Consider the following 27,188-nt stretch of genomic DNA (forward strand, 5'->3'; position numbering starts at 1 on the left):
ATCAATCACTGTGATGTACCTACCACAAACAAAAGTAAGGATAAAAATCATATGATCATCTCAATAGATGCAGAAAAAACATTTGGCAAAATTCATCATCCATTTATCATAAAAACTCTCAACAAATTGGGTATAGATGGAATGTACCTCAACATAATAAAGGCCATATCTGAGAAGCTCACAGCTAATATCATACTTTATGGTGAGAAGCTGAAACTTTTCCTGTAAGATCAGTAACAAGACAAGGATGCTCACTCTTGCCACTTTTATTCAGTATAGTACTAGAGGTCCTTGTGGGAGCAATTAAAAAAAGAAAAAGAACTAAAAGACTCCAAATCAGAAAGGAAGAAGTAAAATTGTCTCTATTTGCATATGATATCATATATATATGTATATATATATGTATATATATATACACACACACACTTTAAAGACTTCACCAATAAACTGTAAGAACTTTAAAGACTTCACCAATAAACTGTAAGAACTTTAAAGACTTCACCAATAAACTGTAAGAACTGGTAAACAAATTCAGTAATGCTGAAGGATAAAAAATCAATTGTTTATATACTAAAAATGAACTAGCAGAATGAGAAGTTAAGAAAACAGTCCCATTGACAATTGCATCAAAAAGAATAAAATACCGGGGCGCCTGGGTGGCGCAGTCAGTTAAGCGTCCGACTTCAGCCGGGTCACGATCTCTCGGTCCGTGAGTTCGAGCCCCGCGTCAGGCTCTGGGCTGATGGCTCGGAGCCTGGAGCCTGTTTCCGATTCTGTGTCTCCCTCTCTCTCTGCCCCTCCCCCGTTCATGCTATGTCTCTCTCTGTCCCAAAAATAAATAAAAAGTTGAAAAAAAAATTAAAAAAAAAAAAAGAATAAAATACCTAGGAACAAATTTAACCAAGGAGGTGAAAGACAGGTCCATTGAAATCCAATAAGATAATGATGAAAGAAATTGTAGAAGACACGAATAAATACAAAGACACTCCATGCTTATAGATTGGAAGAATTAATATTGTTTACATGCCCATAGTAGCCAAAGCAATCTACAGATTTAATGCAATCCCAATTGAAATTCCAATGACATTTTCCAAAGAAATGGAACAAACAATCCTATAATTTTTATGGAATCACAAAAGACCCCAAAAGCAATCTGAGCAATATAACCAAAGCACTCATGAGAAAGAAGAACAAATCTGGGGGCATTATACTTCCTGGTTTCAAACTGTATTACAAAGGCACAGTAATCATAATAGTATGGTATTGGCATGAAAACAGACACAGATCTACAAAGAACAGGATAGATTGCTTAGAAATAAACCCATGCATGGGTGTAAAAAAATATTCAGGAGCGCCTGGGTGGCTCAGTCAGTTGGGCATTGGACTTCGGCTCGGGTCATGATCTCACGGCTCTAGAATTTGAGCCCCACATCGGGCTCTGTGCTGACAGCTCGGAGCCTGGGGCCTGCTTCGGATTCTGTGTCTCCCTCTTTCTCTGCCCCTAACCCACTCGCATTCTGTCTCTGTCTCTCTCAAAAATAAATAAACATTAAAAAAAAAATCATTTTTTACAAAAGAGCCAAGAATGTTCAATGAGGAAAGGACAGTTCCTTAAGTAAATAATATTTAAAAACTGGACAGCTACATGCAAACGAATGAAACTGGACCACTATCTTATACCATACACAAAATAACTCAAAATATGAATTAAAAACTCAAACATAAGACCTGAAACCATAAAACCCCTAGAAGAAAATATAGATGGTAAGCATCTTGACATAGATCTTTGCAGTGAGTTTTGGGGATATGACACCAACCAAAGGAAACAAAATAAAAAATCAACAAGTGAGACTATATAATACTAAAAGATTTCTTCACAGCCAAGAAAACCATCAATCTATGGAATGGGGAAAAATATTTGCAAATCGTATATCCAACAGGGAGTTAATATTTAAAATGAATGAAGAATACATACAACTCAATGGCAAAAAAAAAAATAAGATGATTAAAAATAGGCAGAGGAAGTAAATAGATATTTTTCCAAGAAATACATGCAAATGACCAACAGGTGTGCAAAGGTGCACAAATCACTAATCATCTGAGAAGTGCAAATGAAAACCACAGTGAGATATCACCTCACACCTGTTAGAATGGCTGGTATCACAAAGACAAAAAATAACAAGTGTTGATGAGGATGTGGAGAAAAGGGAACTCTTGTGCTCTGTTGGTGGACATGTAAATTGGTGCAGCCACTATGAAAAACAGTATGGAGGTTCTTCAGAAAATTAAAAATAGAACTACCATATGATCCAGTAATTCCACTCCTGAATATATATCTAAAGAAATGAAATCATTTTCTTAGAAGATACATGTATTCTCATGTTTCATGGCAGCGTTATTTATAATATCCAAGACATGGAAACAACCTAAGTGTCCATCCATGGATGAATGGATAAAGAAAATGTGGTTTATACATACAATAAAATATTTTCAGTCAGAAAAGAAAAGGAAATCCTGCCATTCATAGTAACTTGGATTGACCTTGAAAAAAACTAACTCACGGATACAGAGAGCAGATTGGTAATTACTAGTGGTGTGGTGGCTGAGGGGGGCAGGAGTGGATGAAATGGGTGTAGGTGGTCAAAAGGCACAAATTTTCAGTTATAATATAAATAAGTTCTACGGGTTTAACATACAGCATGATGCCTAGAGTTAATAGTACCATACAGGCATACCTCAGATATACTGCAGGTTTAGTTCCAGACCACCACAATGAAGCAAATATCTCGAAAAAGCAACTCACATGAATTTTTTGGTTTCCCAGTGCATATAAAAGTTATGATTACATTATACTTAGCATATTAAGTGTGAAATAAATAGTATTATATCTAAAAAACAATGTACTTACCTTAATTTGAAAATATTTTATTGCTAAAAAATGATAACCATCCTCTGAGCTTTCAGTAAATCATTATCACTGATCACAGATCACTACAACAAATCTATTAATAATAATAAAGCTTGAAATATTGTGAGAATTACCAAAATGTGACAAAGAGACACCAAATGAGCAAATGCCCCTGGAAAAATGGCTCCAGTAGAACTTCACTTGACACAGGATTGCCACAATCTTCAATTTGTTTAAAACAAACAAACAAACCAAAAAAACATATCTGGGAAGTACAATAAAGGAAAGCATAATAAAACAAGGTATGCTTGTATTGTATATTTGAGAGTTGCTAAGAGAGTAGATCTTAAAATTCTCTTCATAAGGAAAAAAAAATTGTAGCTATGTGAAGTGATTTGATGTCAACTAAACATTGTGGTGATCATTTCACTGTAAATACATATATCAACTCATTGTGTTGTATACTAATACAACAGGGTATGTCAATTATATCTCAATAAAAACTAGCAAAAGTTAAAGTAAAATAGATAGAAAAACATAAAAGTAAAAAAAAATAGAAAAAAGAAAAGCTATAGTTTTCATTTTTCATGACGCTTGAGGAGAAGCAGATTTAATTAAAAGAAGATTTAGAGACCAATGAGACATAGAAATGTTGAAAGGCTTCCTAGGTACTTTCATGGGTGTTAAAACAGAAGTTACTCATTCCTTGTTATGTCTAATTTTGTTTTTTTAATTAAAGCTCTCTCTTTTCTTGGGACACCTGGGTGGCTTAGTCAGTTAAGTGTCCGACTCTTGATTTCAGCTCAGGTCATGATCTCACCGTTTGCGAGGTGGAGCCCATGTCGGGCTCTGTGCTGTCAGCATAGAACCCACTTGGGATTCTCTCTCTCCCCCTCTCTATCCCTCCCCTGCTCACTCTGTCGCGCATTCTCTCTCTCTCAAAATAAATAAATAAATTTAAAATTTAAAAGAAAGAAAAAGCTCTCCCTTTTTTTTATACAAGAAAATAAATAGCACTTGTCATGTTAGGGTCAGTTTTTAGGGAGAGATATTTCCTTAGGTTTGTCCTGAAAGTAGAGAGAAAATAAAAGAGCAACACACAAGAAGTGAAATTAGCTGTGAATAACAACAGGCATGAGAAAAAAGGATAACATTATGTGGTATTTAGTGTTGTGCTGGAGGACTTGGGAAGCCTGGTTTTTCACACGAGCCCCAGGTGGCATGGTCAGCCCTGGAGATGCAGGAAAATAGAGGTATAAAAGGAAGAGAACAGCTTTAGGGTGAGTGTCCCATGTAATGAAATCCTCATGTTGGAAAAGCCTAATTTTTTTTTGATTTGTCAAAAATTTTATTAATGTTCAGTCTAAAAGGCTTTACACCTGTGGTATGCCAAGTCATAGGAGTTCTTAAAGAAGTTACCCTTTAAGATTTGGTCCTTGGCTTGGAAGTTATGGGGCCTTAGTATTCTTTTGGTAAGCAGTTTGGAGAATTCCTGATCTTGGTCCAGGGCTGGTAATATTGTGCCATTTTCTTCTTCCTCACAAAAATCGTTCTCAGTAATGTTGAAAGCAGTCAAGGAAACCTGAGTGTTCTCATGAATTTGCAATCTCAATTTTATCAATGCCACCAGCTTCTTCCATTAGAAGACACAGCCAAGTGAATTTCTTTAGGATTTTCTTTCATTGAACATCAACCTATATCTTTTGTAGAGATTTTGTCAGTTTAAATAGTTTACTAGTAAGCCTAGAGTTTTCTTGGGATTATTCCTTACAGGGACAATTACAAAGAACAGTAAATCAATTTAAATTGTGTGCTGAAGGAAGCTATTTGGGGTGAGGTGGCTCCCAAGAGCCACTTCAACCACCATTTCACAGTAAATGATTGTTCCAGGAAGCTTAGCAGATAGATAAAGTAAATATATTGAGTAACAAACTGAAAAGTCACTTACTGCTTTTTTCAGCAGCTATTTAAAGAGTACTTTCAGTACCCAGGAGTATCAGTGCCTCCAACAAACTGGCAATATAATTGAACATTCCCCTAAATAGATTTATAAATGACTTTCTAAAATAGAGTCTACTTTTTAGGCTTTTTCAACATAAGGATTTCATTACATGAAGTTTTTCATTCACTGATAGACTAATTTATACATTTGACTGGATAGTGATTGCACTACTGGCACTATTTGTGCTGGAGGAAGCACAGTAGGCTTTAGAGATGAAGATAGAAAAGTCTTTTATTTGCAGAGCTTACATTCTGGAGGGGAATAACAACAGTAAACAAGTAATCATGCATAATAATATTTCAGGAAGTGGTTTGTGCTGTGAGAATAAATGAATGGAACGTGAGGTAGCATAAGTGATTAAGTTTCACATAAGAGTGAAACTTTTTTAGGTAAGATAGTCAGTAAAGCCCTCCTGGAGGCATTAGAACAGAGCAGAAGAATGAAAGACAATGATGTAAAAGGGTGCAAGAAAAGCATCACAGGTGGAGAGAACAGCAAGAGCAAAGGCCCTGAGGCAGGAAGGAGATAGATTATATTAGTACCTTATAGAGCAATATAGCAATTTTGGAATTTATCCTAAGTGTTATGGGAAGTGAGTAAATAATTTGTAGCAGAGGAGTAATATAATGTGATTGTATTTAAAAAATAATTGTGGCTGCTTTTTGGAGAACAGATGATAGAGGGTAACAGGTGAAGCAGTAGAAGGAGCTCAGCTTGGAGGCTAACAGTGTCATCTACATGTGCTTATAATGATGCTAGGAACAGAATGATGTAGTGGAGAAATGGACCACTTGAAGATATATATTGAAGGACAAAGCCATAGGACCTGCCAAAGAAATGAATAAAATAGCCATATGCCAAGACTCATGTCCTGTTGATGTCCACATGGTTGATTTTTAAGTCATTTATTTCTCCAAAGTTAGATTTCCCTAAAAAATCTTCATTTGGACTAAGTAGTAGCTAAGTGAGATTTTGGAAGTAAGAGAGTAAACACACCACGAAAGAAATTAACCAGAGAATTCTACATTTGATGATTTAGATTCATGGTATGTGTGGTTTGTTGAAGTAGAAGTTCAATAGGCTGAGAAAATTACTTTCTATGGATAGCAGTTCATGAAATCTCCGTGGTAGGCCCGGGGTGACCTGGTCCAGTTGACCATCCCAACCACCGTGGTCTTCCTTCTCTCTACTCCCACCAAGTCAAGCTCTTTCTTCTTCTAATACCTTTCTTTACATTCTCTCTGCCTCTTCCTAGGAAGTTCTTTCATTAGTCATTTTGGGCACATGCCAGGGCCTCAAAGCTTTTCAGGGGCCTGGAAAAAGTCCAGGAACTGAGGAAATGAATATTATCTCAAAAATATGATAAGCAAATTGCAAAAGTAGGATTAATAAATTTAAATTAAATATCTACAAAACACAATATATGTTAACTCCCTTAACTGCTAAATTTAAATATTCATAAAATTTCATGATATTGGAAATAATTTTTCGGTCAGATTCCTGAATGTGCTGAATAATTACAACCAAACATAAATTACATGCATCACTAGTAGCAAATAAAATTTAAAGGCAAAATTATAAAATCTATTTGGAGGTTTTTGTAATGAAAAATATATAATGGATGTGGGTGTATTTTAATATGTTTGCCATGATGTGTAATTGAATTTCCAAAGATTAAAAGTCTTACATTTTTTTTTAATGTTTATTTATTTTGCGGCAGGGGAGGGGCAGAGAGAGAGGGAGTCACAATCTGAAGCAGGCTCCAGGCTCAGCTGTCAGTACAGAGTCCATCACGGGGCTTGAAGTCATGAACCGCAAGATCATGACTTGAGCCAAAGCTGGACACGTAACCAACAGCTACCCGTGGGCCTGAAGATCCTTTAAAAGTCCTAAAATGACCCTGCTTAACTACACTGTAAATAATGTACATGGCTGCACATAGTTGGAAGGGTAAAAAAAGAATTTCAAAGATTCCTCATGTATTTTTTCCTCTTGCCTCACCTTTGATTGCCAATTCAACAAGATAAAATAAGGAGTGCCCTAGCTATTTCGAAATCCACAAGCTCTTAATTTTGTTTTTAATTTGAGTATGGTTGACACACAGTGTTACTTACATTAGTTTCACGTATACAACAAAGTGATTCAGCTTCTCTATACATTATGCTATCCTTACCACAAGTATAGCTACCGTCTGTCACCATACAACACTGTTATAGTATCATTGACTATGTTCACTATGATGTGCCTTTTATTCCTGTGACTTATTCATTCCATAACTGGAAGGCTATATTTCCCACTACAACTTTTTTGAAGGGCAACTTCGTAGTAAATGCTCATTTTTAAAATTTGCTTTGACCCAGCAATTCTGCTTCTAGGAATCTATCTTAAGGAAATAATTGGACCAGTACACAAAGATATATAAGGATACATATTATAGAAATATTGTTTATAGCAGTGAAAAATGGAAGCAACCTCCAGAGAGTTCCATAATTGGAGATTGGCTTATTCTCAACATTTTTTCAATATGGAAAGATGTCAATGAAATAGTTGTAAAAAGAAAAAAAGAACAGGTTTATTATGATTTTGTAATAATTTTTTTAAAAGAAAGAGAAGTGAGGGTGCCTGGATGGCTCAGTCAGTTCAGTGTCTGACTCTTGATTTCGGCTCAGGTTGTGATCTCATGATCATGGGGTTCGAGCCCTGCGTACAGCTCTGTGCACTCTGCTGAGAACCTGGTTGGAATTCTGTCTCTCCTCTCTCTCTGCCCCTCCCCTTGCATAGGCTCTCTCTTTCAGAATAAAGAAACTTTAAAAAAAGAAAAAATAAAGAAAGGAAAGTGAGTGTTTATGTGTGTATAAACATAAGGAAGTCTGGAAGTATTTATACGAAAATGTTAGCAGTGATCATCTTCAGGTAGTTGGACTGCAAATTTTTACTTAAAAAAAACCAAAAACTTCTTTATTGTCAGATTGTTTTTTCCAGTAAATGTAAACTTTGTATAATCCACTAAGATAGCATGGTTATTTCTGTTTTGATACATAACATTCTAGAAATAACAAGTGAATTAAAAATGCCTCCTTTAATTCCATAATATCAACAAGATTGTCAACTCCAGCAAACGTTTCTTTGATACAAAAACAAAACCCAAGAAGAGATGATATTAGAGAGGCTTAGATTCATTTACATGTCGTTTTGCAGATGAATATACTTTTGAATGGCATCCAACCAAAACCAGCTTTGAGTTGCTCTTCTGTTGTGGAAATGAGCCCTGCAGAGGTATTCTTCTCTGTGGGGTCCTTGAAAATAGTTGAGTATTGCTTCAGTTTTTAAGAAATGTAAATACTGGTGCATTGTCTTCTCTTGTGGCATATTGGTAGTGAGACTTCAGACACCGGTGTCTAACTTATCAAACTATTCTTAAAGAAATGGGATCAGTTGTTGAAAATGGCTCAGTCCCTAGGTGAATTTGCCTTGAAGGAACTTTGTGTTGGGGGGGAGAGAGGGGTATTCTCTCACTTTGTGTTGGCTATGTGTATCTGCCTTTCATATAAAAGAACCTTTTTTATGGAGATTTGAAAGAGTTTCTGGGGAAATGCAGGAAGAGTGATTTCTTTAAGTGAGAATAACTTAAAAACTTTGTGTTCATTACCGCATGTAAGGAACTATGGTTTTGTAAAACTTGCCTTCTGCCCAATTGAGAAACCTCACTCATGTGCTCATTTTATTTAACATTCTTTAAGTGCCTTTAATGGACATGGTATAGAGGAAAGGACATCAAAGTAGAGATCAGAAGGCCTAGTTGCTAGCTTTTTAGTAACTGTGTGACCCTGGAGTCAGCAACTCAGCCTCTGGGTTTTTTTTTTTTATCTCCATTACACAGTGTTAAGGATCCATGATAGCCTTCCAAATGGCCTCAACTCAATAAATAAAGTAACCTAGCTGTTGGAAAACCATGATGTCCTGCAACAACACGGGGTGCTTCTGTGAGGTACAGAAGGTTCTGAGTGCTTTAGGGGATACAGGGATGAACAAGATATGATCTCCTCTTGCAGAGAGGCTTCCAACCTAGTCAGGAAAACAGATCCTCAGCTATCTGTGAGATTAACAAGAGAGGAGGAGGCAAAGGAACTATACTATGAACTAAGTATAGAACTATGGAAATGGGCATCTGGGTGGCTCAGTTGGTTGAGCATCCAAGTCTTGATTTCAGCTCAGGTCATGATTCCAGGCTCATGGGATCAAGCCCCACATCAAGCCCCACATTGAGCCCCACATCAGGCTCTGTGCTGAGCATGGAGCCTGCTTATGATTCTCTCTCTCTCTCCCCTTTGCCCTTCTCCCCCTTTGTGTGCATGTGCACTGACTAGGGAGGGAGGGAGGAAGGAAGGAGGGAGGGAAAGAAAGAAGGAAAGAAAAGAAAGAAAGAAAGAAAGAAAGAAAGAAAGAAAGAAAGAAAAAGAAAGAACTATGGAAACATGAGTTACATTATAGTGTTATCCATTTTACCAGGGGCATAATAGAGAGCCTACTAGCCTTCTTGGTGGTAGAATGAAAGACACAGGGAGGTAATCTTGTCCTAGTGGAAAGAATTATCCACATTCTCTCATTAAATCTTGTAATTAGATGCAGGAGCATTTTTATTGTCCCTTTATTTTTGAGGCACTCTTGCAGATCAGCACAAATGAAACTAAGCCTCCTGGTTTCCAATGTATTCTGTCTCCAGAATTTCTCCCCAAAAGGGTGATGTGGACTATTTTTTGTTTCTCTGATTGTTACAGAGTTCAGCTTCATTTTTACCTTTGTGAACCTATGCTGACTTACACAAGCAACAAAGAGGAACAGTTTTATCAATTAAAGGATGGCAGACTGTGAAATTCTCTCCTCTAAAACTCCAGCTGAGTAAGAACATCAGCATATTCAGGAGAGAAAACGCTGACCTAATATCACTGGCTTTCAGCCAGTTCTGAATAAAGCATGAGTGAACTTGTAGTATGGATGGTAAACAACTGAGTGAACTCTTACTATGAATGGTCAGAGTTTTAAGGCATAGATGTCTGTGCTTCTCTTGTGTTATTTTGCTTCCAATTAAGACATCAGGATAGGTATCATATGGCACCATGAAGTATGGCAGGTGTATCGATTAGAAATCCACTCAGCTTTAGCTTACAACAAAAACAAGAAGAAAAGACACAACTACCAGTGGAACAGATATCAGTTCTAAGTAAGAATTTTATTGTCCCTGTTTAACAGTCTTCATTTAGACTCTTGTCCTTTTTTCCAAGATTTAAGATTTTATTTTTAAGTAATCTCTGCACCCAATGTGGAGCTCAAATTCACAACACCAAGATCAGTGCCATGCTGTACCAGCTGAACTAACCAGGTGCCCCTAGACTTGTCCTTTTATATAATTTTTATATTGTTTCTTTCTTGGTGTCTTGGGACCTTTAAAAGCAGTTATCGTGAGGGTAGCTCACAGACCACATACTTCTCAGGTTTGAGTACTTGCTATCTTGAACCAGGTTCATGGTTGATTGTAACCATGAAAAAGATGCAAAATACAGCATTTCTTTCTGTTTCTCTTGGAATTGCAAGGACAGGAAACCATCTCTGAGGAGAAGAAGGAGCTGATTGTGAAAATAATCTTAAATTATTTCAGAAATGCTGTGGTGGGGAAATACTCTGCAGGACATGGGTGAGAAAGTTCTAGTGGCTCTCTGTGGATTGCAGACCATGAGTCTCATGTACTGCCCTGCACCATGTGGCTTTTCCCAGATGCCCAGGATGTACAGTGTACCTTTTAAGTAAACAATTCAAATGACTAATTAGTTGCCTGCCTCAAATTATCTTCCTCATACAGCATACTAGAAAGTGCATTTAACCCTTGAAGTTAAATGCAACATTTATTTCTCATGGAGAGAAGCAGTCAGGATTTTTTTTTTTTTTTTTTTTTTTTTTTTTTTTTTTGCTTACTTAAAAGACTCTGGAATTTATGTAGACAAGTTTGTGCCTATAGGGCTTACTAGTGTTTTTATTCTATGTTGATTCTTTTCTTTTGTAATATTGCTAAAAATTGCATTCTGCAGCTTTATGTTTTCTAGATTGCATCCTATGCAGCATATCACACAGCAGCAATCATGGTTTTAGATCTCTAACACCAAAGTATCATTACATAGTAACTGAAAGTTAATGATTTTTAAATTAACTATACATGAAAGTTATTAAAAACTGTGTTTTTTTTCTCCATCTTATAGTAATAGGACAGAGAGAGAGTATATTGGTTAAGTGGTTTTAGAGTTGGGCAAAGCTGATTTCTCACTGAGTCTCTACCATTTACTATCCCCTTTGCCACATTTGTTGCCTAGAGATATTATTCCTACTTCACAGAGTTATTTTAAGGATGGAACTAAGAAAGATAACATGGATATTAGCTTAACACAGCCTGAGGATATCGCCTAGAATCAACAAAGGATGGGCATCTTTATTATTAATGATAAACAAGTTGTAAACACTGGATATTTAATACCAGCAATTATGAATATGACTTTTCTCTTCCTTTTATTGACCATTCAGCTAAAGCAGAGTTTGGGGCTTTTAAACACTTTATTCCTCTATTCATTGTCCAAGTGTAAAAAAGCTTAATTTAAAACTGTTAAAGAGTACTTAGGAAAAAGCTTCTTGCATTTTATAACCTTGAGCCCAAACCCATGTCAATCCTCTTTATAGACAATGTCCCATCTTTAAATAACATCTTTTTTATAAGTTTATTTTTATTTGTTTTGAAAGAGAGAAAGAGCAAGCAGGTGAGGGGCAGAGAGAGAGAGAGAGAGAGAGAGAATCCCAAGCAGGCTCAGTGCTGTCAGCCCAGAACCCCATGTGGGGCTCAGTCTCACGAACCATTAGATCATGACCTGAGCCGAAGTCAAGAGTCAGACGCTTAATCAACTGAGCCACCCAGGCACCCCAACATCTTTAAATAACATGTTAATGTCTTCAAGAAGCAAGGCAGTGTAGTTACTCCTTATTTTGCTGATTCAGCAAAGGATAAATAAGAAAAAATATCAAATACCTCAAAGATGTCACTGAGTGTTGCATCATTCCCTTTTCTATGTCAGCTAAGCCCCCTGACTCACAGGAACTACTGTGATGAGTAGAACTCACAGAACTACTGGACCTACTTCAGGGCGGCAATACTAAATATTGTGGCAGACAAACCCCAGTGTGGTCAACCCTGGAATCCTTATTACATTTACCCATATTAACCACAGTGAAAATGTGTCCATATTTTAATCTCCTCTAATGGATTATAAATTCCTTGAGCAACTTGCTCTAAAAAAGTAATTGTGCCTGTCTTCAGACAGTTTACAATTACATAGTACTCAGTTGGTACCCAGTAAAATTCTACTGACTTTAGGCACAGTCATTAAAACTACACCATGATGTTTTCAGTATTTAATGCCCGAACATTGAAGACTGTTTGGAAACTAAGAAATGCAAAAGAAAAGTTGTAAACTGTCTAGTTTCCCACCACCAAACATAGCCACTGCAAACATTCTGGTGAATTTCTTTGTGGGTTTTAAAAAATGTATTTTTTCATAAGCATGTTAATTTGATTTTATTACCTTAATAAATATTTGAAATATGGATAATCTGTCAAGTGGCTATACCAGTTTACTTAAGTATTCCATTTTCCCTGTAGTTTGATGTTGAAATGGTTACCAATTACTATTATAAGGAAACCTGCAATATTAATCATATTTTATAAAGCTGTCCTTGAATTTAGGATTATTTCCTTCAGATAAATTCTAAGAAGTGAGATTAATGAGTCAAAGGGTTTATACTCATGAACAATATATGAGTGAGTACCCATTTTCAAATATATTTGACAGCTCCAGCTATTAAGTTTAAAAAATATATTCCTTCTTTGATGGGCAGATTATTTTAAATTACATTTATTAGATTGACTAAAATCCATTCTAGAGCTTGGCAAGATTTAAATAAGTAAAATTAAATTATTTTGATGTATGGGGCGCCTGGGTGGCCCAGTCAGTTGAGCATCCGACTCTTGATTTCCGCTCAGGTCATGATCCCAGAGTCATGGGATTGAGCCCCACATTGGGCTCCACACTGAGCACAGAGCCTGCTTGGAATTCTCCCTCTCTCTCTCTCTCCCTGTCTCTCTCCCTCCCTCCCCTCCCTCTGCCTCTCCCCCATGTGCTCACTCACACTGTCTCACTCTCTCTAATTAAAAAAATTTAAAAATTTAAAAAATATTTAAGTTATTTTGGTGTATGGTATGAAATGAAGAGCTTAATTCTCCCTTAACTCATCATGTTTTAATCTTCTGATTCCCACTCCTGTCTTTCAGTTTCACCGGAGATTCTAAACTTGCCTCAAGCATGCGCTATGTGGAAACACAATCAATGCAGATAGGAGCATCCTATATGATTCAGTTCAGTTTGGTGATGGGCTGTGGCCAGAAATACACTCCACACATGGATAACCAGGTGAAACTGGAGTACTCAACCAATCATGGCCTCACCTGGCACCTGGTCCAAGAGGTAAGTCTGTTTTCTCTAACACTTGTGATGAGTAGGCTTCTTTTTACAGAGGAAGCAGAGAATTACAGTTTCAAAAGTTTAGGTTTGGTTGAAAAGGAACAATATTATTTATAACTTAGAATTGACACAGGCAGCAATAAGGATTTCCACATTCTGCACTGGCAGATACCAAAAGGTAATTGAAAATAAAAAAGAAACGGGAATAACTTCAGGACCGGATACTCTAGGATGATGATGTTTTGAATATTATTTTCTCTAACCCTCTTCCTCCATAAATACATCTCTTTCTTCTCTATCCCTGTAATATATCTTCATCTGTTCTTTTCTAAGTCTCTTTACTTGTAGGTAGACCATATTAAGAATATGACATGTCTTACCTTAAAAAAAAAAGAAATACAAAAATACAGTTTCTTAGGATAAAGTGTACTTCTTTACACATACACACAGAGATCTGACATTGCAATAATGCATAAATAACACAGTGAATAGAATAATTCTACCAAATGCCAATGTTATGATAACAGGTCACAAAAATGGGTCCTGATCCATTTCCATGTTTATATGTGAGGATTAGGATTAAAAGACATTTAATTTCATGGTGGCACTTGTTCCCATTATTTCCCAAATATTTTAGCCTCAGAGAAGGGAAAATCATGGACTGCATCCGTATTGCACATGGTTAAGAAAATGACATTAGATTTCTCTAAGGCCTTTTTCACTTATGGTGAGTGAGTAAACATATGGCCCCTGGAGGAAACAGAAGCTGAGTTTAATTTTTGCCTCCCTCTCTTTTAGGAATGCCTTCCAAGTATGCCAAGTTGTCAAGAATTCACATCAGCAAGTATTTACCACGCTAGTGAGTTCACGCAGTGGAGGAGAGTCACAGTGCTTCTTCCCCAGAAAACTTGGTGAGAGATGACATCTTTGCATATGGTTGTTACTTTCACTTTTATTACCTCTATTAGCATGGCTTGAATGCAAAGAAGAGTTAAGCACAATGGCAAGATGCATTTTCTTTGTCATCAAAAGACCCAGATCTTTCTTTTATACTGAGGATATTTGCAAAAATAGGGCTAATGAAAATTTAATTTCCAGACGGTACCTATTTACCTTAAATTTTAGTATGGTTGACACACAATGTTACATTCGTTTTTGGTGCACAGCTTAATGATTTTTTTTTTAAAAAAAATGCTTTTTATGTATTTATTTTGAAAGGCAGAAAGAGACAGAGAGAGGAGACAGAGCATAGTGGGAGGGTCAGAGAAAGAGGGTGAAAGAGAATCCCAAGCCAGCTCCACACTATCAGTGCAGAGCCCGATGCAGGGCTTGATCTCACAAACCATGAGATCATGACCTGACCTGAAATCAAGAGTTGGATGCTTAACTGACTGAGCCACCCAGGCGCCCCCCCCCCCCCACAACTTAGTGATTTGACAACTCTATGCATTATGTGATGCTTACCACAAGTGTAGCAACTGTGTGGCCATACAGCACTATTACAATACCATTGACCATATTTCCTATGCTGTGCCTCTTATTCCCATGGCTTATTCATTCCATAACTGGAAGCCTGTATCTCCCACACCCCTTCACTCATTTTGCCCATCCCTCCACCCCCACCCCTGTGGCAACCATCAGTTTGTTCTCTGTATTTGTAGGTCTGATTCTGTTTTTTATTTGTTTATTCGTTTGTTTTGTATTTTAGATTGCACGGTAAGTGAAATTATATTGTATTTGTCTGTCTCAGTCTGACTTATTTCACTTAGCACAATACCATCTGTGTCCTAGCTTTTTCTGACCTCCCTTTTTGCCCCAACTTTTCTTTTTATGGGAGAACTCAATAAGCTGGTTCCTTTGGGTGTGACATACATAGAAGGAAAGGATACAGGAATCCAAAAACTCCTATATCAAGACAGCTTGTATTTCAAGGCTGTTTTTTCACTTCAAAGCCCTACTTTTTATTTCAAAAGCTTAATGTACACTCTTTTCCTCTATTCACATTCTTTCAGTAACAATAAAAATCACCCCCCAAGAAGCTAAAGCCTCAGTAACTAGGGAAAAAGTTAAATACATGATAATGCTTAAGAGAAAAACACATTTTTCCCCTAAATATTACATCATTTTGTGTTAGATTGATCACTCCAGGCACCTTGTGAGGAATAGATTGTAGGAAAAAGAGTGAAGACAGGAAATCACATTGGGGGTTTCAGGCATTTGCTGTTTAGGTGGCTTTGAGTATGATTGTGGCAGACATGACAAGAGCCATCATTTGTGAAATAGATTTTAATCAAATAGAGCTTGCTGATATACTGGGTGGGGACTGTGGTAGAAAGGGAAGACTCAAAAACAGCTTGTAAATCCAAGGCCTAGGGAAATTGCTGGATGGTTGTACCACTGACAGAGGTGGGAAAGCCTGGAGAAGGAGTGGATTGGGGACAGGAAATGAAGTGTTCTGTTTTTGTGATAGAGAGTTGAGAGACTTATCTATCCCAGCAGAAATGTCAAGAAGCCAACTGGACTTACACATCTGGAGCTCAAAAAAGAGGTTTCTTAGGCTAAAATGTACTTTGGGTTGAAGAATTAAATACCACAAGTACATTTGAAGCCCTGGGACAGGATAAGCTCGCCCAAGAAAGAAACTTGAACTAGAAATTAGAAGGCCTGAGTTTTCAATATCCCTCCCAGTGATTAATTAATCACATGATTTTAACCATTCACAACCTCTTCAAGCCTGATTTCTTCAGAGTATAATAAAGGAGTTTAATTAGATGATCTTGAAAGTCCCTCGCAGTTCTTGAATTCTAAGATTCTATGATGATATGTAGTAGTAGTGAAAGAGAGAGACAAGAATTATATTTTTCTTTGGCATCTGCCTTCCGAGAGCCCTTTTATAAAGAGAAAATTACTAAATAAACCCTTCTTAGATTATTTTACAATAAAGTTAGACTCTACACAAAAACAATTGGTTAGATAACAACCAGAATTATTATTATATGTCCTTTAGTTGAATTACTGAATTATAGAAGAATGTCTACTTGATTATTTTTAAGGATTCATCATTATGTCAGTTGGAATAAAATGCTTGAAATTTGATTTCCACAGATTTTTTTATATCCAACTGTGAGCCATTTCCTGGATACTCAACTAATGCTTTGTATAACAAGTTGCTGCTTTCTCTAACATCCTGCTTCTTTATATCCACTGCTGGGAATACAGTCAAGACTTTTATTTAATTTCAAGGATATTCCAAGCATACCTATCAAGATTATTAAAAAACAACAGATCAATTGAAATACTAGTCATAAATACTGAGGCTTTTTCTTTATGATTATTTTATCATTAAGTATATTACCCTCATCACTTAAAAAATGTTGCTTTTTATTTATTGACGTGTGGAATAGAATTTCAAAATTATGATGGTTAGGTCAGTAATCTTTATAGTATATAGTATATTTTAGAGATGTCTTATCATCCTCAGAAATGTTCTAAACTATTATTCTTAATTAATGTAGCTTAGAGAGTATCCAAAAAGTATTGTCCTTTATAAAAAAAAAAACCCAGAAAAAACAAAAATCCAAAACTGCAGGTTATTTTACCTTCAAATTGTATGTTACAGTATTATTTCCTTGCTTAAAAGATACTATCACTGAGTTGAAGGTTTTAGTATAGTCAGAAAAGATCAATTCTCATTAATGTTTATTACACACTTGAGAGGAAATCTATTTAACCTTTAAATACTTCAGTTCCAATACTGCCTGCCACACATTGGGTACTCATTACATGTTGGAGAATTAAGTAGAATTTTAAGTCAGTGTGCCTCACTATTAGATTATTCCTGCAGCTATTTGCCTTTAAGTACATGTAAGTGAATAATTGAATTCTGCTTTTCCAAATTCTTTTCCAAGCCCTAGGTAAAGAAAGTAAACATACTTTTTAAAAACAAACAACCCAATAAGATAGTTTCTTTTAGTACTCCCGCTAATACTTAAACTAAACATTATTACTACATTTCAAAAAAAAAATAGTGTTCAACTGGTTATTATCATTGTTTTTGGATTTATAAAGCTTTTTAAAAGCTCTGCTATAAGGATAAATTTGATTTATTGTCCTTGGTGTTCCTGATCATTTTGTGTATTATATTCATTTCAAACTTTTGCAAATACCATGTTTTACTCAAGCACTGGAGAGAAGGAGTGCAATTTAGTTTGAAACATCTTGCCTTTTGGCAAATCTTCGTTCTGCTGCTTTGACTGATGCATATGCAACTATCAATTGAATGCATACAAGCAAATGTGGTTCCCATGTTATCAAAGGTCTGTTAACTTTGGAATATATGTTAGGTAGGACAACTTTCAGCAGAAATACCAACTATATATACACCTGCTCAGAGAAATAATATTGTATATGAACTGAACATTTGTTACCCAATGAAAATTAATTTTGTTTTTATGAGAGACATTTACATAAGAACAGGGCCTAATGAGACCCAAACAGCTGTCAGTTGCTGACTTCATATACAAACCTACGCCTAATGACTGAATGAGTTTCAGAATAATTGGGTAAATGTAATTACAGTAACTCTGAAAGTGGAAAATACAATTTAGTCAGCCTTCATTTACCTTGATTCCTTAGCCTTGATACCTTGATACCTGTCAAGAGATGACTCAGTGGTAGTTTAATTCAGTTTAGAAGTTTATGTGAGGGGGAAAAAATCAATTAAGACAAGACTGTCAAGTTTTGTTGCTTTGGGGAATCCATAGAGTTTGGACTTTAAGTGCAAGTCAACTTCATTTCATGATGCACACGGCACATCAAAGTGGTCCCACTTTCGGACCCAACCTAAAATACACGAGACGTTCCTTCTAAGATTGCTTAGATTTGAGGCAGGAAGGGGTTGGCAAATTAAATATTTGTATTGAGGGCAATATTTAGCAGTGATGCAACTGCAAATCAGTGAGATCACACCTTGTGTTCTCATGTGTGACCAGCTGGAGATTGCTCACACAACTAATTTTTTTTTCTCACTAAAAACAAAGCCAATATTCAACCTCTTCTTGCTTCCTTTTCTGTTAATTAACATCACATTAAACTGTGGATTGTAATTTTAAATGGAAGAATCCACTTTGAGCTTTTTATCTTCAGGAGATACTGTCTTTTTCAAGAGTTCACAAGATGCACATAAGGATTAATTTACTTAGTCAAAGAATTTAGGATGTGTTTACATGTGACTGTTCAGAAGCATAAATAAACTGGGAAATCTAGGACAGATTTCTGAAACCTTCCAACCCCATTTTAATGTTTGAAATATCAAAACTTCAAAACAATGTGTTTCATGTAGACATGTGACTTTAAAGAAAATAAACCATCCTCAGTCAACAACCACCAGAACAATCACTAAATTTACGAGCTGGAAGGGATCTTAGAAATCAGTTTGCCCAGTCCCCTTATTTGAGAGGTGAGGAACTTAGAAAACCTGAAGGCTTAAATTCCTCACTAAAGGTCACACAGCTGATAAATTGCAGAGCTAGGGTCCAAGGGGTCAAGTCCCCAGACTCCTACCAAATTCTTTACTTCATTACCAAGAGAAGTCAGAAACAGGCTGCCCTTTCCTGGCCTGCTTTTCCATTCATTGACTCATTTTTTTAGCAGACATTTTTGGTACACCTACTTTATTCTGTTGCTGTGCAAACTATTGAGACTAAAGATGGCCCTGTCCCCAGAAGAGCTCACAATCTGAACACCTGTGGCCTTAGACTTGACTCAGATTATAAGCAGTCCTGAAAGCATGACGCAGTCCTTGGCATGACACTGATACATGAAACTTAATTGTCTTCTTTTCTGTAGGGCTCTATGCTCTAAAACAATGTACCTACTTTTATAGTAGGAATTTCTTAATGGAACTCTGGAAGTTGTGATGGCTGTTAGGTTACAAATATAAATTATTACCATAGAGGAGGCGCATTCTTGTCATGGCACATATCATGACGAGCACTGATATGCAGCAATCGTGTGTCTACTGGAAGCATCTCAGTGAATCCTGGAATTATCCTACTAGGAATGAAAATGCAACATATTAGCCATAGATCATTGGTAAAATAAACAATAAAGGCTTAGCCTGGATTTTAACAATCTGTTACGTACTTAGGGAGTATTTAATATGTGGGTAATTGATGCAGTAGACATTAAGGGATCATTCTGAGCCATTAAGATCAAGTGTATGTGTAGGTAGTGTGCTCTGGGAGGGTTTAATCAATGGAACTGAGCCTGCACATTAATCCTGCGCATCTTTTTTGTTTTCTTTTGTTTTGCACTTTTGTTGGGCACCAAAAAGAACTAATCACAACCCCTGAAAATTTCTAGAGACAAAAAATATGATGTGATTTTAGAAGAATCTTTTATGATGGCCAGTGAATGGCAACTTTCTTGAGCACAGTGAATGTGCTCTCAAAATTCCCTCTTTTTAGACTTTCTCTCTGGTTTAGATGAATCAAGGTCCCAAGTGTTTTCTGTGTACAATGGACTGTTTAACTTTTTGTTTCCACTTAACATCAGCTTGTCCATGAAACCAAAACAAGTTAATGTTTCAGAAATAATAAGCAGAATTTAGCACCCAGATGTTCTTACTTATAGTACATTGTAGCATGTCCCTCAACCCCAAAACAATACCCCCAAACTCAACTTTCAAGTTCTATTGAGAGCTAACTGGAAGTTTTCTAATAACTACTGTTGTGTTTATTGTAAGGAATAGTAGTAGTGTAATTTAAACACCTCACATTTTCATCTGTGAATGAGAGGCTCTTTCGTATATACCTTTTTTTAAAATATTCTTTCTTTTTCCCTTTCTTTTCCTAGCATCAAATCTCTGTGTAACAACAACTAAAAAATCTGATATTTTGTTTTTCTTTAAAATGTCACCAATTAAATTAAGATTGAGGTATATATCCAAACCACAGATTTCTTTTTAACTTTTCTTCATGATAAAATTGTTGAATTGGATAATGATTGAGCAAACATTAAACTACCAAAGAAAAATGATTGGCAGCAAAATACAAGTTCAGCCCTCTTGCACTGTTGGTGGGAATGCAAACTGGTGCAGCCGCTCTGGAAAGCAGTGTGGAGGTTCCTCAAAAAATTAAAAATAGACCTACCCTATGACCCAGCAATAGCACTGCTAGGAATTTACCCAAGGGATACAGGAGTACTGATGTATAGGGGCACTTGTACCCCAATGTTTATAGCAGCACTCTCAACAATAGCCAAATTATGGAAAGAGCCTAAATGTCCATCAACTGATGAATGGATAAAGAAATTGTGGTTTATATACACAATGGAGTACTACGTGGCAATGAGAAAGAACGAAATATGGCCCTTTGTAGCAACGTGGATGGAACTGGAGAGTGTTATGCTAAGTGAAATAAGCCATACAGAGAAAGACAGATACCATATGGTTTCACTCTTATGTGGATCCTGAGAAACTTAACAGAAACCCATGGGGGAGGGGAAGGAAAAAAAAAAGAGGTTAGAGTGGGAGAGAGCCAAAGCATAAGAGACTGTTAAAAACTGAGAACAAACTGAGGGTTGATGGGGGGTGGGAGGGAGGGGAGGGTGGGTGATGGGTATTGAAGAGGGCACCTTTTGGGATGAGCACTGGGTGTTGTATGGAAACCAATTTGACAATAAACTTCATATATTGAAAACAAAATACAAGTTCCAGGAAGTTCCATTATCTGAAAGATTCTGAACTCTGACATTCTTTGTGCTGCCACGTGTCAGTTAAAATATTGGATTTATTACCATACCTTGTTTCTAGGTCCAGTGCCACCCGCTTCCGCTGGAGTCAGAGCTATTACACAGCCCAAGACGAGTGGGCTTTGGATAACATTTACATTGGGCAGCAGTGCCCAAGTATGTGCAGTGGGCATGGCTCATGTGACCACGGTATGTGCAGGTATGTATGCCACCAAGTGTGATTGTGTGCTTCTCAGGATTTGTGTTTAAGTGTCGTTTTGGGTTTTTTTGTTTTTGTTTTTGTTTTGTTTTTGAGAGAATGTGAGTTGGGGAGGAGTAGAGAGAGAGGGGGACAGAGAATCCCAAGCAGCCTCCGTGCTGACAGCGACAAGCCTGAGGGCTCGAACCCACGAACCATGAGATCATAACCTGAGCTGAAGTCAGACACTCAACCGACTGAGCCACCCAGGTGTCCCAGAATTTGTGTTTAGAGGGATACCATAGCAGTTGTCCTCAGAGTTGTATGGACAGACTAATAAATAATGAAATAGCCAAAAGAAAAGGATCCTCCTTTCTGTTCTTATTTCAGATGTAAAAGATGTTGTTACATTTGAAAAAGTTTTTTTTAATGTTTATTTATTTTTGAGAGAGAGGAGAGGCAGAATCTGAAGCAGGCTCCAGGCTCTGAGCTGTCAGCACAGAGCCCGACACGGGGCTCAAACCCATGAGCCGTGAGACCATGACCTGAGCTGAAGTTGGACGCTCAACTGATTGAGCCACTCAGGCGCCCCAAGCTGTTGTTACATTTAAGTAAAGTCTGAAGCCATATATTCTAAACTTCAAAATCTAACAAAAGACCAGGCCTCCTGGGTATAAATTTCAGAGTTTATTAATTAACCCCAAAGTCCTCTTTGGGAAACAAGAGCCTTGCTATTGTTTCCCTTTCCTTCCTCTGACACTCTTAAAGCACCTGTCAGACAGCTGCTACACGCTGTCTTATGTCACTTCGAGAGAAGCTCAAGGTTGTGGGCAGGGGGCCATGGTGATTATCGCTAATGAGGATGAGATAGGAACACACTTAAATACTCAAAGACTCTAAAAGAGATGTAATTTAATTAGAAAAGGGAGCTATAAAACGTGGCCAGAGCTACATGTTGGATGAACAGACAAATAATTTATATGTGACTTTGAAGACTACATGTGACTTTGAGGAAAATCCCACTCTTCTTCTCCCCAGCCACCAACACACACACACACACACACACACACACCCTTCTTCATTACTGCTTGATGCCTCAGTTCTGTTATAGCACTGTTTCTTTTAAGGATTCAGTCCTTTTGTTCTTGCTGTTCGGTGTCTGTTAAAACGTGAAGGTTGTCACTACCACATACAGAGGTTGACACTGGAGAAATATCTAGTGTGGATGCTAAGGTCTGAGCAAAAGTGAGACATAGGAAATGCTACAGGTGCGTGGCCTTGGCATTCACAGAGGAGACGGTGACTTGTTTGTTTGGCCTTCCTCTCTCATAGGTGTGACCAGGGGTACCAAGGCACCGAATGCCACCCAGAAGCGGCTCTTCCTTCCACGATTATGTCAGATTTTGAGAACCAGAATGGTTGGGAGTCTGACTGGCAAGAAGTTATTGGGGGAGAAATTGTAAAACCAGAGCAAGGGTGTGGGGTCATCTCTTCTGGATCGTCTCTGTATTTCAGCAAGGTAAGAGCTGGGGATAAAGGTATGACTAAGGTCTGGGAATGCATGATCAGGAAAATATGTGATTTATGGAGCAGTCTGAACTCAGCAGGTACAAACATGAGGTAGTTTTATTCCCCCCAGCCCACATTACTTGCTTTTAAATTCGTTTGTCAAATTCCTACCCCGTAAGTACATTTGGCAAACTCCTGTAGTTTTATGATTGTTTTTGGTTACTACAAATCCAGCTTAGGTCTGTTTAAAATCCCTGCCCTTCTTTTACCGGATTTAAATCCAATCGCCTTCCTTTCCTGCTGTGCCAACCGGGCTTCTGTCTTGAGTGTCTTTGAGTGGGGCAGGGACTTGGTGTCTTCTTGCCCCAGCATCGGAGGATGTGTGAGTGTGCGGCCCATGGGCGAGGGGTGAGCAGTGGTGGAGAAGGTGAAGCCTAGAGATTAAGAGCAGCAGCTGCCTGCTGCAGGCGGAATCTGCCGCTTGGCTGCTGTGTGACTTTGAGCAAAGCCCATAACCTCTGTATGACTCGGCTTCCTCATTTGTACAGTGGAACTAATAAGAGGCTCCTACCTCATTAGTCTTCACACAGGGTAAGTGAGTTAGCACTTGCAAATCACGTACAACGCCCGACACAGAGCACTCGTACAAGGATTTGTGAAATTTGTCAATCTGTTAATCTCAAGAATATGATTGGAGGAAGGAGGGATAATGGTGAGGTTTGGGGACATGCACAGCCATCCATGTTGAACATTGAGTTTGGTGGCTGCTGGTGGCATCTGCTAATACAGGACTGTCTTAGTTCAGACCTACTATCATTAAAAATACCATAGATTGGGTGGCTTAAGTAGGAAACTTTTTTTTCTCAGTTCTGAAAGGTTTGTGAAGTCCCAGATGAAGGCACCAGCAGATTCAGTGTCTGATGAGGGCCTGCTTCCTGGTTTGTGAGATGGACATCTTCTCATTGTATCCTCACATGGTGGAGAGAGCACCAAGAGAAAAATCAGGCTGTCTTGTATCTCTCTTTTTTTTTTTTTTTGGTTTATGTTTTCATTTTTTAATGTTTATTCTTGACACAGAGATTCAAAAGAGTGTGTGAGCAGGTGGGGGTCAGAGAGAGAGGGAGACACAGAATCCGAAGCAGGCTCCAGGCTCTGAGCTGTCAGCACAGAGCCCGATGCGGGGCTCAAACCCACCAACCATGATATCATGACCTAAGCTGAAGTCTGATGCTCAACTGACTAAGCCACCCAGGCGCCCCTTGTGTCTCTTCTTATAAGGACACTAATACCATCATGAGGGCTCCACTCTCATAATCTAATAACCTGACAAAGGCCCACCATCCCTTTAGAGGTTAGGCTTTCAACATACGGATTTGGGGGCACATAAACATGAAGTCTACAATGGACACTGTGTAGAAGTTTTTCTTTCTTTTGAATGTTTTTTTTTTTTTGAGAGGGAGAGAGAGTGTGTGTGTGTGCACAAACAGGGGAGGGGCAGAGAGAGAGGGAGACAGAGGATCTGAAGCAGGCTCTGCACTGACAGCAGAGAGCCCAGTTAGGGGCTCGAACTCATGAACTGCGAGATCATGACCTGAACTGAAGTCAGACACTCAACCGACTGAGCCACCCAGGTGCCCCAGAAGTTTTTCTCGCAGTGTTTATCTTCACTAGTGGCAGCACCAGTTTGGGCAGACAAGTCAGTACACACCAACTGGGAACAAAGGTGTCCACTGGAATCTGTAAGACTGATTCTCTTGGAACATCCCCAACCCATGTTGCTTGGTCAGCAATGGGGAAGGGGGAACCACCTTCCTCTCCTCCCTTGCTACCGTCTAGGCAGGACATTACTTTCATTCTCCCTCCTCCGATTCATCTCTTTATATAGTTCTCAAAAGGACTGGAGAGGGAGCAGGTCCACTTCTCCAACCTGAGCTACATGTCTAACCCTACTAATGAGCAGCTCCCTATAGAATGTGAGATGCTTAGGGGCACCAGGGTGGCTCAGTCAGTTGAGCGTCTGACTTCGGCTCGGGTCATGATCTTGCAGTGAGTTCGAGCCCTGCGTCGGGCTCTGTGCTGACAGCTCAGAGCCTGGAGCCTGCTTCGGATTCTGTGTCTCCCTCTCTCTCTGCCCCTCTCCCACTCATGTTCCATCTCTCTCTCTCTCTCTCTCTCTCTCTCTCTCTCTCTCTGTCAAAAATAAAAATAAACATTAAAAAAAAATTAGAATGTGAGGTGCTTAAAACCACTTCTTTCCATTAAGAACTATAGCCACCAATTCTAGGACAACTAGAAATCTCCCAGTCTGCATCACAAATACACAGGTGTGGGTGATATACTGTAGGGCTGATATGTTGTGGAATCTGGGAAGAAATCCAAAATAAGTCAATTTATGCAAATGCAAAAATAGGTACAGGTTTTGTTTTGATGCAGGTGCAGAACAAAGAATCAGCCAGCAACCAAGATAGAGAATGATAGAAAATCAGGGATGGATTCCATTTAATGATATTTCCTATCCATTGACATTGAACATCCACCGGGTATTATTATTAGAGATGATAGTCCACAAGCAACCAGTATACGTTGCATAGGTCTGGATACACTGTATAATTGCTCAGAAGTGGGAAGGTAGTGTCTCCGTAAGCATCAATTTTAAAATAAGATTATGAATCCTTAACCAATATGTACCAAACATCCCAGTACACATGCGTGCGTACAGATATTTTATTTTTTTAATTTTTTTAACATTTATTTTATTTTTGAGACAGAGAGAGAGACAGAGCATGAACGGGGGAGGGTCAGAGAGAGGGAGACACAGAATCTGAAACAGGCTCCAGGCTCTGAGCTGTCAGCACAGAGCCCGACGCGGGGCTCGAACTCACGGACCACGAGATCATGACCTGAGCTGAAGTCGGCCGCTTAACCGACTGAGCCACCCAGGCACCCCCATACACAGATATTTTAAACACAGAAAGATTATATATCAATATGTATGTACTTAATTCAAGGTGATCTCTATTGTCAGACTACCTGGATCTGTACCTAGGCTCCAAAACTCATTAGCTCATTCATCTTGCAGACTTCCACATCTTTCTGTACCTTAGTTTTCTCTATTGTAGAGCGGGATGTTGGGACCATTGGTGGGTTAATGAAGGTAAAGAATAAGAGTCATGTGGGGCACATAGAAATCATTCAGTAAGTGTTAGCTGTCACAATTACATTTTATTAGAGTGTATTTAAAACTTATATAATTAGGGGCACCTGGGTGGCTCTCAGTCAGTTGAGTGTCTGACTTCAGCTCAGGTCATGATCTCATGGTTTGTGGGTTCGAGCCCCGCATCTGTGCCGATGGCTTGGAGCCTGGAGCCTGCTTCAGATTCTGTATTTCTCTCTCTCTCTGCCTCTCTCCTGCTTGCACTTTGTCTCTCAAAAATAATAAACATTTAAAAAATTATGAAAAAAATTAAAAATTTGTATCATTAAATATTTCTATCTATATGCCCTGCCACTAACTTAAAACCAGCATTTCAAAAGTAAAATCATTCTCTTCCCTTCCCAATCCAGCCTTTTCCCTATATTTTTGTCAGAATATCTGAAGAGCATTTTTTTCTTTTTTCTCTTATATCAGTAGATCTGTTTTGAATTCTAAGTGAGACAAACTAGCTTAAGCAAAAAAGGGGAAATTTGGTTCATGTAATCAGAACACAGGGAGGGCTTATATGAAACTGGCCTCAGAGATACCTGGAACCAGAAACTCAAATGCCCACAGAACTCTCTCCTCTATTTTCAGGTCAGCTGTCATTATCAGAGTGGTGCCAGGACCACAGAGCTTTCTAAGCAGCTCTGTAGAAACATCTAGGGAAGGTTTCTGATTGGCCAGTCACAGTGCCTGGAGGAATGACATACTCTGATTGGCAGAGCCAGAGTCATGTGCTCACTGCTTTAGCACAGAGGTGGAATACACAATTTGGCAGCCCCTACCAGCCAAAGCAGTAACCCAAAGGAAAGGTTCCTTAGCCCTATTGCAAACCACCCTAAACCTAAAATGTGCTTCTATTTTGTCCCTCTTTGATCAATCAGGATGCTTTCCAGGACTGCTGCCCTAACTACACATCTTATTTTATTTTTTGAAACATCAGACTTCTGCTCCAAACAGAAATTTCTCCTCCCCATCCCAGGTTTCGATAATTTCCTTGTCTTTGTTTAATCTCCACTGCCTACCATCATGCCTTCTACTGTCTCTGTATCCCTATAAACCTTGTAAACGTCCTGCTCAAATCCTGC

At 38.2% G+C, this 27,188-nt stretch overlaps 1 protein-coding gene across 2 annotated transcripts in view; it reads left to right on the forward strand.

Moving 5' to 3' along the window:
• RELN (reelin) overlaps positions 1-27,188 on the forward strand; it is a 524,894-nt gene that overhangs the window by 371,819 nt on the left and 125,887 nt on the right. For both annotated transcript variants that reach the window (XM_049641337.1, XM_049641338.1), the window contains exons 21-24: positions 13,276-13,468; positions 14,264-14,376; positions 21,279-21,416; positions 22,728-22,914. In XM_049641337.1, the coding sequence (XP_049497294.1) occupies positions 13,276-13,468; positions 14,264-14,376; positions 21,279-21,416; positions 22,728-22,914 (631 nt within the window). The remainder of the gene's footprint in view (positions 1-13,275; positions 13,469-14,263; positions 14,377-21,278; positions 21,417-22,727; positions 22,915-27,188) is intronic.

The sequence above is a fragment of the Panthera uncia genome, chromosome A2, assembly GCF_023721935.1.
Source record: "Panthera uncia isolate 11264 chromosome A2, Puncia_PCG_1.0, whole genome shotgun sequence".
NCBI classification, from domain to species: domain Eukaryota; kingdom Metazoa; phylum Chordata; class Mammalia; order Carnivora; family Felidae; genus Panthera; species Panthera uncia.